At 43.1% G+C, this 14,160-nt stretch overlaps 3 protein-coding genes across 3 annotated transcripts; all 3 read left to right on the top strand.

Annotated features, from left to right (window-relative positions):
• Window positions 1-1,099: 1,099 nt before the first annotated feature.
• Window positions 1,100-1,667, top strand: LOC308304685 (uncharacterized protein; the record flags this gene model as incomplete). Its single annotated transcript, XM_080749311.1, has 2 exons — window positions 1,100-1,136; window positions 1,285-1,667. The coding sequence occupies 2 exons, from the start codon at window positions 1,100-1,102 to the stop codon at window positions 1,665-1,667; spliced, it is 420 nt and encodes a 139-aa protein (XP_080605437.1).
• A 3,431-nt stretch (window positions 1,668-5,098) lies between these two features.
• On the top strand, window positions 5,099-11,390 carry bud13 (BUD13 homolog; the record flags this gene model as incomplete). The annotated part of the gene is made up of 10 exons (XM_080749032.1): window positions 5,099-5,238; window positions 5,865-5,970; window positions 6,285-6,369; window positions 7,075-7,476; window positions 7,608-7,933; window positions 8,477-8,585; window positions 9,178-9,316; window positions 9,907-10,094; window positions 10,616-10,697; window positions 10,918-11,390. 10 exons carry the CDS (start codon window positions 5,099-5,101, stop codon window positions 11,009-11,011), a joined length of 1,671 nt encoding a protein of 556 aa, XP_080605158.1. The 3' UTR covers window positions 11,012-11,390.
• Window positions 11,391-12,100: 710 nt separating this feature from the next.
• Window positions 12,101-13,453, top strand: snrnp35 (small nuclear ribonucleoprotein 35 (U11/U12)). The gene is made up of 2 exons (XM_080749122.1): window positions 12,101-12,556; window positions 13,029-13,453. The coding sequence occupies exons 1-2, from the start codon at window positions 12,215-12,217 to the stop codon at window positions 13,437-13,439; spliced, it is 753 nt and encodes a 250-aa protein (XP_080605248.1). The 5' UTR covers window positions 12,101-12,214; the 3' UTR covers window positions 13,440-13,453.
• Window positions 13,454-14,160: the final 707 nt, after the last annotated feature.

The raw sequence follows: 14,160 nt of genomic DNA, 5'->3' as shown, positions 1-14,160 counted from the left end.
AAGACCTCACAAGCATACACAAGACATCACTTGACACTACATCAGAACATACACAAGACACCACTTACACTACGTCACAAACTTAACAATAGACCATGAACAACAAAGAAAAAAACAAAATAATAATAATGATAATAATAAAATCATTATATATGACTGATGTCATGCATTTAGGTTATTAGGGAGACAGAAATAATACATTCAATTACATGCCTTTAAGATTATTTATTTTCTAATAATAAATAATGCAAATAAGGATACAAAAATTCAGGGTTGGTTAGGGTCTTAGAGCAATATCTTTCTAGCAGCAGTGTCACAAATGTGCAGGTACAATGTGCCAGCGGTGTCAAAAAGTGCTGCCACAGTAAAGGACACCAAGCATAGAATGTCCTGTATCTTTCTATCTTTAGCAGCAATGTCAAATCAAATGTGCAAAATGTGCATGCATTTATGCCTACATAAGAAAGAAGAGTCATTTGTCTGATATTTTTTGTTTTCATGTTTTTTGACCATGTTCTCATTTAGGGTAAACGCCATCTAAGCCTTGACCCCTGGGCATCTCAAGCGCTCCCCATTTCGCATCATCACTAACAGTCTGTTGCTAGGATGTTTGTCCTTAATAGAGGCTGTTTTCCTGGCTCCATTGCCTCAGGCCTGCTACCTCCTCCAGATGGGCCCTTTCGTCATCATCTGTGTTTGTGATAGGGCCCACTGTCAGTAAACATAACCATGGTGTTTGAGTTGTTCTTGGCCACACAGTCGTTTTTACAGGGAGTACAGTTTGGTTTCAGAGAAAGCTCTCCAAAACTATCACAGAACGTCGGTTCTGGGGGGTTTCAGGTTATGGAAGATTCTGGTTTACCCTTACTAGTCGAATTGATTGATTGATTTAATTAACAGTTTGCCAATAGTAGAGGTACGATTTTACAATGATTGTTGATTGTTAAAAAAATTAAAGATAACACAAAAGGTTTCCATTGTGGTCCTGTGTATTCAATGAATCAAGAAAGGAGTCTATGTATGGTTTCCTGTCTCCCACTGCCTCTGTTTTTCTTTCTTTCTGTCTAAACCCTGGAAGTTGGATGCACGCAGCACCATGATGTATCACACTCTGTTCGTGTATGGAGTACTGGCAGGTGAGAAAAGATCTCATGCAACCTGTTCTTTCTAAATGAAGAACATCTCATCTTCATTCTCATTCATAATGGTTTATGGGACTTCATCTTTCTTTGCCATACCTCATCTTCTGTGGTTCCTCTCTTGTCTCTCCATGCCACACCACAGTGCTGCTGGTCCCGGCGTGGTGCGACAGTGACCCTGAGACCGAGGAGTTCGAGCTGATAACGGTGTGCGTCGAGGAAGACGAGGACCTGAGGGTGGACTGTCGCATCACACCCAAACTCAGCCAGATCAACAGCTACGAGTTCTCCTGGTCCAATGGCTCCAAAGAGAACCTCATCAACACCAACGTGTCGGGCTCATCCGCCGAGCCCCGGTTCAAAGATCAGAGCTACGTGGAACTGCTGGAGCCACACGGCTACCGCATGACCCTTGAGGGTTTCACAGACAAGCTGCCGTACAACACCACCTTCATGTGTAAAATAACCAAGCAGGTCGCCTCATTCTATGTGGAGAGAGGTATACTTTACAGAATGTGTGTTGATTGAACTTGGTGTGGTGTCTGATTGATTGATTGATTGATTGATTGATTGATTGATTGATTGATTGATTGATTGATAGTACAGGACTGTACAGTACAGACGGTCTACTAAAAGGATTTAGACCACAAGAAAGCACAATGGCTTGTTTGCATTGGGGTCCATTTGAGAGAATGTGTGACAAGGCCTATATAGGCTACTTTGTATGGCTGTGTTGCTTGACTTTGTTTTCCCATTGCATTTTCAGTTGAAAATATGTTATTATCGTTGAGAATTTTGGTCATTTCATATTATTAATATTATTGACAAATCATATTTTTCCCAGGATAGGGCCGGGGGTCATGACCATCCTGCAATTGCCTCATATAATGACACTGTATAAGGCAGTGGTTCTCAACCTGTGGGTCTGGACCCCCAGGGGGGTCCCCAAATTATTTTGGTGGGTCCCCAGATGTTTAGCTTATGGGTTAACATTGTTTTCTCACTTAACAGTAAACAACATACAGTATAAGTGTATACAGGGTACCTACATAGAAATTTTGAAAATAGCAGATCTACATGCTCACAACGCCTCGCGTTGCGAGGCGTTGTGAGCATGTAGATCGGCTATTTTCACAATGGAACAGATCGAGTCAAACTAAATGTAATGCCGACTCCTACAATTCCAAGTGCTCGTCAGGGTGGGGGGTCCCCAGTTAAAATATGTTTATTTTGGGGGTTGCGGCCTGAAAAGGTTGAGAACCACTGGTATAAGGGTGCACATTTAGTGAGTGACAGTGGAAGACTGACTTTATTGCGACCGTAGGTCGCATTTACTACCAAAACCTCCACCGGCTGTCTGTGAGTGAGTGAGTGAGTGAGTGAGTGAGTCAGTGAGTCCGTCACACTTTTGCCCTGCTCATATCTCCACAACCGTTGCCCCCATCCATGCCAAATTTTGCACACACACTCCTTGACTGCCAAACTACAACCTCCAAGGACCCCCGGAGCCCCAGGGACCCCCAGGTCCCTGGGGGACCCCCAGATGTAAAAAATGACCAAATGTGCTCACACGTCACACGTCACACTTTTTCCCTGCTTATATCTCCGCACCCGTTGACCCGATCCATGCCAGATTTTACACACACACTCCTTGCCTGCCAAACTACAACCTCCAAGGACCCCCCGGAGCCCCAGGGGGACCCCCAGATGTAAAAAATGACCTAATGTGCAAAAATGACCAAATGACCACCCCAACGGGGCTGCTCGCGGGGAATTCCCGGGGACCACCGACTCCTGGTGCTCCAGAACAGATGCAAAAGTGGTGGCGCCCCCAGTGGAGGACCCCCTGCCACTGCAGTGCACATAAAATGCCGTAACTCGGGCTAGGAGCGTCCGGGAGAGCCGGGGCCGGTACCTATTCGTCCGCCAAGGCAACGCGGAGACCCCACCCCTCATTTCTCACATGGCCCTATTCTAGCGCCACCTTCAGGCCGATTTTTAAAACACATTTTTGGACACTGCTCCTACAGTTTTTGCCCTAAAATCACGAATATCACTACACAGCATGTCTACACTCATGTCATCAACATGGATCAGGAAGATTTTGCAAAAACAAATTTTTGCCCTATTTGTGGAGATAAGCCACCTACGGTCGCTTATCTCCCGATTAGGGAGTCTTACTGGTTTACTCTCTCTCTCTCTCTCTCTCTCTCTCTCTCTCTCTCTCTCTCTCTCTCTAGATAACCTGATTCCCTGTGCCGCTGTCAATGTCTTCCTCAAGAAATCCTGCATCTGGGTTGCCGGTTTACTTCTCTACCTGTCTCACGCACAAAGCTGAGACATGCACGCACGCACACACACGCACACAGACACACACACAACACTAAACATATGACACAACACGCACACACGCACACACGCACGACGCACGCACGCACGCACACACGCACACACACACACACACATAATATCCTTCCCGGTCAATAAATATTGCTACTAACAATGTCAAATCTTGTGACCTGTAACACTTTGCACCCATCTGTCTCTCTCTCTCTCAGCACCAAACATTATAGGAGTATGTCTTTAAAATGTTGTTGTAAAATAATGCTCAACATTTAGCAGCACAATTGTTTTTGATAGAAGCACAAACAACGATAGCTATATATTTGAATTTACTGTTGAATGTAGGCTACTCACTGAGTAGCCTGGAGTGTGTGTGTGTGTGTGTGTGTGTGTGTGTGTGTGTGTGTGTGTGTGTGTGTGTGCGTGCGGGTGTGCGATTGTTGCTGCTAACACGTGATGCATCATATCTAGCTTTATTAAAGTAAAGAAAATGCTTTACATTAGGAGTCCAGAGTAATCTACTCGCATTGTCTGTCGTTTTTTGCAGTACGTTATTTATAGGAGTATTAAGTGTTGAACATAAAATGTTATTTTAGTCCAATATCTGTATGTTGTAGCGTGTTGCTCCATCACAGTGGTTCTCAACCTGTTCTTTTGGGTGGGTCCCTAGATGACAATTTAAGGACTTTTAAGAAAATAATAAAAAAAAGACCATTACAGCATCAAAATTAATCAACAAACTATACAATAAAACTGGTCAAACATTGGCCAAATAATATAGGCTATATGGACAAGGCAACTTTTTTTGAAAATAGTCAAACAAAATATCCAGTTCAAATATGATTATATTGCGAGGCCCCCAGTTCAAATATGATTAGTTTTTGGGGGGTCGCCCGCTCGCCACCTGAAAAGGTTGAGAACCACTGCTGTCTATCTAGGTCTGGTGAAAACTGTGTGCCGTTCCTTTACCTGTGCCCCTAAATGACTATGACCTGCTGTGTCCCCCCTACCTGTGCAGCTATTGTTCAAAAATAATAAGATATAAATAATATGACACGCCAACATTGAACACAACTGGCTCCTACAATTACACACATTCTTTCAAGCTTCACACATGTTATTTTGCCAATTTCAATAAAAAATAAAAATAATAAAGAATTGCTCAATCATGCTTTCAGTGCAATGGTGTTGACGTGTTGAATGGTGTTCCTCCCTTTGTATCTGATTGTATCAATCCCTTGTCAAAAAATTCCTAGGATTCTGAAGTTCCTTAGCCCTAAATGTCTGTGATATTACATAGATTTCACGCAAACAGACTGAAGAGTACAGACATTAGGCTAGAGATAGTAATTCCTATGGGATTCCAATACTTCATTTAAGAATCCTTTAATGGGAGTTTAACTTTTCCTATATTTTCCAATAGAATCCTATGGGATTCTGAATTTGATAATCTGTCACCTCAAGCAACGGGGGTGAATAAATTAAGAATCCGCGGCTTGTGATTGGCTGAACGGAGGTCGGGAGCGCTCTGCTGTGTTGACCGTTCCCGCGTGGTTCTTTTTGGTCCTCAGTGGCACACGTAGTTTACGACAACAATCTCCGACTCAGTAAAAATCATGGCGGCTTCTACGGGCAGCAGCAAAGGAGCAGAGCTGTCCAAAGCTGAGTATCTGAAACGTTACTTATCCGCTGACGATGATGGCAAAAAATCCAAGAAGAAGAAGACTAAAAAGGGACAGACGATTACTGAAAAGCGGTGAGTAGCGGATTGTAGACAGTGCTTACGTAGACATGAAGCTGTGTGCATGCTAATCTACTAGCCTGGGTTCAGTGGTGGAAAAAGTACTCACACTTTTTACTCAAGTAAAAGTATCAATATTCAATACTATAATGTAGAAATACTCTGTTACAGGTTAAAGTCCGGAATTCAAAATGTACTTGAGTAAAAGTACAAAAGCATTGGCATCAAGTATCAAAAGTAAAATTACAACATGTTTGAAAATAGTAGATCTACAAGGTCACAACACGTCACGAGCTTGTAGATTGCTTATTTTCAAATAGCCTAGGGTATAAAATATGGCTAAAGTGGATTAATGTATCTTGTATAATATATCATTTATATCTGCTAAGTAACTAGTAACTAAAGTTTTGAAATAATTGTATTCTGGAGTAAAAGTACAATATTTGGATCCGAGATGTAGTGGAGTGCAAGTAAAAGTATTGGAAATACTCAAGTAAAGTTCAAATACCTCAAAATTGTACTTAGTAAGTACAGTACTTAAGTAAATGTACTTTACACCATTGCCTGTGTTGTTGAACTAAAGTTGTCAGCCCCGGTTAGCTAAAGGAAGGCCTTTCCTCATGTGTGTGTTCTAATGTCAGAATGAGAATAGTGGATGATGATTATGGCTGGAGGCAGATGGTCGCAGAGGAGGACAAGAAGAAGAAGGAAGAAGCTGAGGAGGAGGAAGAGGATGAAGCTCCTGTGGTAAGTTGATGCAGCTAATGCCATCTAGCTACTGGTAGATTTCTGCTATTTAGTTAGCTTTCTTATAGGAGGACTCTGGTCTGCTTTATTACAAACAGTCTTAATGATAGAGATGAATGATACACATGAAATCTGGTAAATATGTCAGGTTTGGAATAAACCAGTCTCGTATTACTTGCTACTAGTGTGCACCAGCCATACGCATTTAATGGTTAAAATATATCTGGCTGCTAGTGGCTACCATTTAAGGTGAGCCTTCTGGTTACCTTATCGGCGCCCTTGAAAATATACCATGTTGTTTCTTGTCTGCTCAGGTTGCTGACGTGATTGATGACCGGCCAGAGGAGGTGAAGCAGCTGGAGTCATTCAGAGTCAGCAACAAGTGGAGAGTGTTGGGAGGTAATAAAAGATTTATCAAGGCCCAGACATCACGCACACAGGACAGGACACGACACCATTCAACTATGTCTATTTGAGTGGCAGTTGGGGCAAAGATTGTGGCGCAAGCGGGATTCGATACCAGGCGGTGTGGGCTAATGATTAGTGAGCCAAGCCACTAAGGCTGAGATGGGGCATTTAGTCTGTATTAGAATATATAAAAAGAAAGAAACCCCGCTAATTTCTGACAGAAGCCCTTGACGGAAGATTTCTCCCTTCTGCAGACATCACACACCAAGCCTACTTGTAAGAACTACCGGCGACCACAGTGTAGGGATGCAACTGTCGATTCTTTTCTTAGCGATTATTCTATCGTTTACTTGGAATAGTCAAATAATTTCTATTGCAATGAATTGACACAAATTTGCCATACAACAGTGTCACACAAATATATTTGTAGATCGGTTCTTTCTGCTATTGTTCTACATTTGAAAAAAGAGAGACCTACTATTCTACTGTTTTACCTACTGTGATAGGAAATAAGTCTCCATATCAGGAGCTGGCAGTAGAGTTGTTCTGGTAAGGAATTCTTATTGCCATATTGAAAAAGCAAGGTGTCTGCAACATTGTCTGAAGAAGACACTCAACACTCAATGCTGTCAATTGACCAGCTCTTTCCTTTTTGATAAAATAAGTTAACTAATGTTGAGTGTTCTTTCTTCTTAGCTGATGAAGATGATAAAGCTACAGAGGACGAAGAGGGAGAGGAGGAGTTGAGCGTATCTCGTTCTCGCCATGACTCGCCAGAGGCTCCATCGATGAGCAGAACCAGACACGACTCGCCAGAGGCCCCATTGGTGAGAAGGACCAGACACGACTCGCCAGAGGCCCCATCGGTGAGTAGAACCAGACACGACTCGCCAGAGGCCCCATCGGTGAAGAGGACCAGACATGACTCACCAGAGGCCTCGTCGCTCAGAAAGGCGCGTCATGATTCTCCGGACATATCGCCTCCTAGGAGAGGTCGTCACAACTCCGGGTCTGGGTCTCGCAGCAAACCTGACCAAAGCTCCTCACCCCCTCGGTCAAACAAACATTCAGGGAGAGCTCAAAAGGGGCATAGCAGAGGTGAGAACTGAGTGATACAGTATATTGTGATGCTGAACTGAGCTTAATTACAATACAAAACTGAGACATTCATTGCAGTGCCTCAATGCATGAAAGGCCTGTTGGTTACGTTAATTATTTTTCTTCTGCAGATGTTTCACCTGTCAGGAGAAAACCTAAAGTGTCATCTGCAGGTCAGAAACATTCACCTGATTCTCAACGGTCACCACCAGCAAGGCGAGCTCAGAACAGACACGACTCTGACTCTGACATATCGGCTCCCAGAAAAAAAACACAAAGGGCAGGTGGTTCAGACTCTGACCAATCCCCTCCAAGGAGGACCCAATCTCCACCCAGGAGAAGGCCGAAGACCAGCCAGGACTCTGACGGAGACCAGTCACCGCCAAGGAGACGAATGCAGGGTGGAGGGGCATCGGGTGATGACCTCTCTCCTCCTCGCAGACCTGGGCAACCACAGGTGAAATAATGACACCTATTCAGTTAGAGGTGGAAGCGTCATTCATCATCGATTTCGGTGTGTAGCCTCTATTTTGAAGGCGGTAAACGGGCATTTGGCCAAAAATGAAACCCCAGCGCCGTGGTTTCTCCGAGTTGGCTCTGGCAGGCAATAAGTAATTTCAATTGGACAACACCAGACATTTTAGAAAATATTTAACCTCCTTGTTATTGCACCTCCCACGACCAATTATGTCTTTAGATATAAAAGTATGATGCACTGGAACAATTAAGTAAAGACTCTTTTTTTTTGCATCCAAAGAGCCTCAGTTTTTCATCCTTCAGTGTGCTAGCACTAGCAGTGTTAATTTCGTCTACTAAAACTATGACGAAACATGTTCGTCGACTACCTGTACCTTTCTTCACCGACGAAAACTAAATAAAAACTAGGAGTGACCTAGGAGTCAGAATGTATTGTATTGCGCCCTTGAAGTGTCTTTAGATAATTTCTAGTGAAATTACCTCACGTGAAATTAAAATTGATTTTCTTTTTCATCGTTTCCAGAGCCAGAGGATGCTCTCAGGAGGTGCGGCTGGTCTGGTTTCCATAGACATCCTAAGGCAAGAACAAGAGGAAAACAGACGCAGAGAGAAAAACAACGATGGACTCGCTGGTCAGCTCAACTTTCCATTACTTTTTTACCACTGAAACTTTAAGAACATTTTGATGGTATTCTCTATCCAACACTGTGTCTAATGGATCCCGCAAGGCTCAGTTACAATTATCTACCATCCTCGGGTGCACTTATGGGCTCTAATGAATGAATAATTCCTGTTTAGTCCTCCTTGATTACAAGCTCATACTGTAGATTTAGGTTTCATCCCATCAACAGCCCATTACATGGCCATTAGCAACACTGTATTTATGGCGTCTGGCTGGCGGAGAGGTCAAAACTCTCCATCCACCACTGCAGAGACCCTGGTTTGGCTTGGCCAAGCAATCCAACAAACACAAATTGTCAGTGTCGCCGGGTGGGAAACCAGCAAGGGGTTGTGTCCTTGTCGCTGCCCTAGCGGCCCCTGCTGGTCCGTCTGGGCGTAGATAGGGTGAACCTCTGCATGTTTAGCTGCTCTTGAGTAAAGATCTTGGACCCCAACCTGCTCTCTGATCCCAACAGTGTAATGTAATGTTACAAAGATGTCGACTTGTGAAGTCGAGTGACGTGGTCTATGGTGCAATATTTTAACACTCTTCCTCCTCTCCAGAGGATTCCCGCAATGCCCAGACTGTGTTCAGAGACAAGAGCGGCAAAAGAAGGGATCTGGAAACAGAAAGGGAAGAACAGAAGAGGAAGGCTGCAGAGAAAGCACTGAAAGATGAGAAATACGCTCAGTGGGGTAAAGGGTAAGATATATTGATACATTACCTCAAGTTGCATACTGTTAATTCTAATGATTCTACATGTGAAATTCATGGAACCATAAACTGTTGGTGTTATCTGCTGTTTTTCTAAACACTCTTCTAAGCCAGTGGTTCTCAACCTTTTCAGGCCACAGCCCCCAAAATAATCATTTTTTAACTGGGGACCCCCACACTTGACGAGCACTAAGAGTTGTGGCATTACATTTTGTATAACACAGTTCTATTGTGAAAATAGCTATCATATCTACATGCTCACAACGTTGTGAGCATGTAGGCTATTTTCACAATTTCTGCCTCTAATATTTGACAATTTGGTCAATTTTTAATTTGTCATTTTAGAGGTATTAAAAAGTCCTTAAATTGTCACTTTATAAATGTGCAGATACCATACACTTAAACGTTATGCAGGTTTGTTTACTGTTGAGTGAGAAAACAATGTTACACATTACGTTAATCCCCTAAAATAATTTGCACAGGTTGAGAACCACTGTTCTAAGTATAGTTCTGACTGTAAACCCTTACTGTGTGACCGTAGCTGAAATATGTGTGCGTGTGCATGTTTCTGCGTGTAGGTTAGTTCAGTCACAAATGCAGCACCAGAGACTGGAAGATGCGGTGCACGAGGCCCAGAAGCCTATGGCACGTCACCGTGACGACGAGGACCTGGACCGCATGCTGCGAGAGCAGGAGAGGGAGGGAGACCCCATGGCGGCCATGCTCAGGCGCAAGAAAGAAAGCAAATCCAAGGCACAGGGCAAAGGTCAGGGCACTAGAGTTTGTAAAACCAGGAAATGGTAACTCTTAAAAGTTGATGCAAGTCTTTTTTATTTAAGTAAATGTTTTAGTTGCACCAACATTGTTCTTGTGAAGTGGACAAACTTACTGTTTGTATTGTTAGCTCCAAGTAGTCAGACGGCAACTCCACACAGTCCTCTGAACAGTTAACAAACATCCACAAGCAGCAGATGAATGCCCAATGAGTATTCCGATATTTGGGGCCAAACTGGGTAGCCCTGAATCTTCTGTCAGTTTATCATATATTACTGAACTACGATTTAATCATTGTTTAACTGTAGGTATGCGCAGTGTTGATTTAAGAGTAGTTTTTTACCTTAAGCTACCACTGAAGATTCTGCAGTTCATCCTAACATTTAACACCATATTTGTATCAAAATCAACACACTTTGATAGTCTTGGATATGTGCTTGAATGTAACGTGAAAACGTATGCAAGCCATCATCAGCAATTAACTTTTTGCAACTTCTTGTGTTGTTTTCTCAGAGAGACCACGATACAAAGGTCCAGCGCCACCACCCAACCGATTCAACCTCTTACCCGGCTATCGCTGGGATGGGTGTGACAGGTAATGTGTGTGCTGTGTTTGTCAGAGTGTGTTTTTGTTTTGCATGCATGTATGCTTGTCTGTGTGTTGGTGTTAGATGTAACTGTATGTCTGGCTTTGTGACACAATGTTTAACATGATCCTGTTGGTCCTGTTTGTGTGCATTGCTTGGATGAGTAGTTTTGTAAAATAAACCTGGGTCTCCAAACATCCATAGATAAAAGTTGTGGGTCTGTTCCAGGTCAAACGGGTTTGAAAAGAAGCGCTACACCAGGATATCAGAGAAACAAGCGGTTGAGGAGGAAGCGTACAAATGGAGCGTTGAAGATATGTAATGAGACTGCAGTCAGAGAGAACTGATGGAAAGGTGTGTTTGTGTACATGCATGCTTGTGTGTGAATGATCAGAATCGACTTGATGCAAAAGAAAAAAGAAGCCTAAGACAAACAGAACGTTTGAAAACGGTTTAAGAATACACAGACTGGGCATACAGGTCACATCCTGGACAATATGGAGTGTTTGAGTAGGAGAGACAGAGAACATGTCATTTATCTCAGTGGTGCAGTCAATGTGAGTGTACAATAATGGATTGATTCAATAACAATATGACTACTGTACATAGAATATAATTAACATCTGTCCTTTTGTAATGATGGATTCAATGTGAATTCCATGTTTGTGTTTTCACTGGGTTATTAAATATATTTTGTAAAACAGTGCATCCTGTATTTCATTTTGGACACATCCAGTAGTGCTTCTATTAACATCTGTCTGTCTTTACTTACTTTCACTTACAAACATACTCTTACTATACTGTAGGCTATATACTGGCACATACAATAAGTGCAACGACAACCTTGTTGTCTTAACTAATTTAATGTTAACCTGACTGAATCCATTTTTACTGTTCGCTGTTTGTGAAACGTGCCATAACTTCAAGTTGCATGGGGGGGCCATAGAAAATATGCTGAGTCCAGCTGGTTTGGAAACGCATGCAATATTTGGCTTTTTAACTTTTATACAGCAGTGTTTCGTTGTTTCACATTTGGACAACAATGACGATTTAGTAGGTGGAACCTTTATCACAACCATAGAGTTATAATAGGTCACAACTCACCAGGCTTTACACAGTAGAGTTCTGTTAACAAAACAAGAAAAACTTTAAATGTAGATCTGCTATCTCCACAATTGTATTAATTTTATTGTTTTAGTAAAAAATGCAACGATATAATATAGGTGGGATCATTTAAAGATGCCTAATTAATTTAATTCACAGGTGAGCCAATCGTTGTTGTGTTTGAGCCCGGAACGTTTTATTTATTTTCACTAAGGTGCATTTGTTTCCTGACGGACCATTATGTTTCGACGCACTCATCAGTTTCCGTTTCGGAATGTTTTGTTGACGTACCACAATACCGATACTTCTCTCTTTGGAGTAACTCGCCTCCTACACACATTACACATCGCCTCTCTTATTTAGAGGAAAAAACGGTGGGGAGAGTGTTGGTTTAAACTCGTCCGTTGTAGTTAGAGAGACCATGAACGAATGGAGTCCAATAGCCAAGGTCTACGACCCGCTCAAAGCGGGCAGCATCGATGGCACCGACGTGGAGCCCCACGACCGGGCGGTGTGGAGGGCGATGTTCGCCCGCTACAAGCCCAACAAGGGAGTGGTGGGGGACCCGCTGCTCACCCTGTTCGTCTCCCGCCTCAACCCCCAGACGACGGACGACAAGCTGTACGAGGTGTTCTCCCAGTACGGAGACATCAACCGGCTGCGGCTGGTGAGGGACATCGTGACGGGCTTCTCCAAGGGATACGCGTTCATCGAGTACAAAGAGGAGAGAGCCGTGGTCCGCGCTCGGAGGGAAGCTAATAAGGTAATAATTAGAACACCAGAGGCAGCTCCATAAATCACATCCAACCCAGATTTGGCTCAAACAAAGGGTTAAAGTCGTTCTCCTGCTATGCCGCGAAAATGTGGGATTCCCTGCCAATGTCCTTAAAGGAGTGTAAATCCCTACCCTCCTTTAAAACCGTTCTGAAAAGTCACTTTACAGGTAAAAAAAAGACAAAGCATATCCTCACCTCCCCCTGACCTTTCTAATACACTTAATTGTATATGTTGTTTTCCGACTGTCTTATGATTTTTTTTGCATAGTACCGTGTTTTATTTGTCATTTAATGTATGGATTGAGTAGGCTACATGGCTACATGCAATGCAAACAAGCCTAAGGGTTTTCTTGTCTCTTGTGTTTCTTGTCTATCCTTTTAGTTGACCTTGTATCAGTGAACTACTGTCATGTACCTTTTCCTATGCGAATTTAATTAAGTTTTCAATCAATCAATCAGGTGGTGGTGGATCAGCATGAGCTGTTTGTGGATTTCGAGCAGGAGAGGACTCTCAAAGGATGGGTGCCTCGGCGGCTGGGAGGCGGGCAAGGGGGAAAGAAAGAGTCCGGCCAGTTGCGCTTCGGTGGGAAGGACAGGCCTTTTAGGAAACCCATCAACCTGGGAATGAACTGCATGCCAGAATGGGCCGCTGGTGGCGGAGGAGGGAGAGACTGGGAGAGAGGTGGAAGAGAGAAGGAAGACCGCCACAGCAGGGACACTGGGGAGTGGGGAGGCAGAGGAAGGAGAGACGACCGTGACAGAGGGAGAGAAAGAGGAGACTCATACAGAGACAAGAGGGACAGGAGCTCTGAAAGAGACAGAGATGATAGAAGACATGCTGATAAGTACCGACACCGAGACAGGAGATGAACACTACAACAACATGAGAGGAACTCATTTATAAATGAAGATTCAAAATAACTTGTTGACAGATACATACCGCCTTAGTAGCGTGCAGTACTCCCACGCCAGTTGTCTTATTAAAGATGCTGTCTGTGGTAATTATTATTACGAGTATTTTTTTCTCCACCTCTCGAGCTGAATTTCTCTCGACCTGGAGAATTTCTCTCGACCTGGAGAATTTCTCTCGACCTGGAGTACTCCAGGTCGTACTCCAGGACCTGGAGTACGCCCACGCCAGTGGTAATTATTACGATTATTATTTTTTCCCCCCATTAAATATGACTTTACCAGTGGATCTTTCCACCCTCTTCTTTTTTCAGGGGGTGTGGGGGCTCTAATGTGTCCTTCGCAAAATTGTTACTTTAGCTGACCTTACCATGCAGGAAGAGTAGTCGAAGTACTAGTCATGTTAAAAACCAGAATGCTACAATAAAAATCTATAGACCATTTCTATCACGGCTATCAAATTTCTAACATGGCAATCACATTTTACAAATGAAGCAAAGGGGTTTATATGATAATATAGTAGAATAATTACACGAAACGTTCTTTTTCTATATTATTTCAGGCACTTTTTGCTTTATTTAAACAGGACAGAGAGACTGACTGGAAGCTGGCGGTCTTTACGTGGTCAACTGATCAATTATAACTCACAGGGGTTGACACTAACGGTTGCCTGACTACACAT

This window comes from Nannobrachium achirus, assembly GCF_963921795.1.
Source record: "Nannobrachium achirus genome assembly, chromosome: 19".
In the NCBI taxonomy this organism is placed as follows: Eukaryota; Metazoa; Chordata; class Actinopteri; order Myctophiformes; family Myctophidae; genus Nannobrachium; species Nannobrachium achirus.
This window is presented reverse-complemented; position numbering and strand designations above follow the sequence as displayed.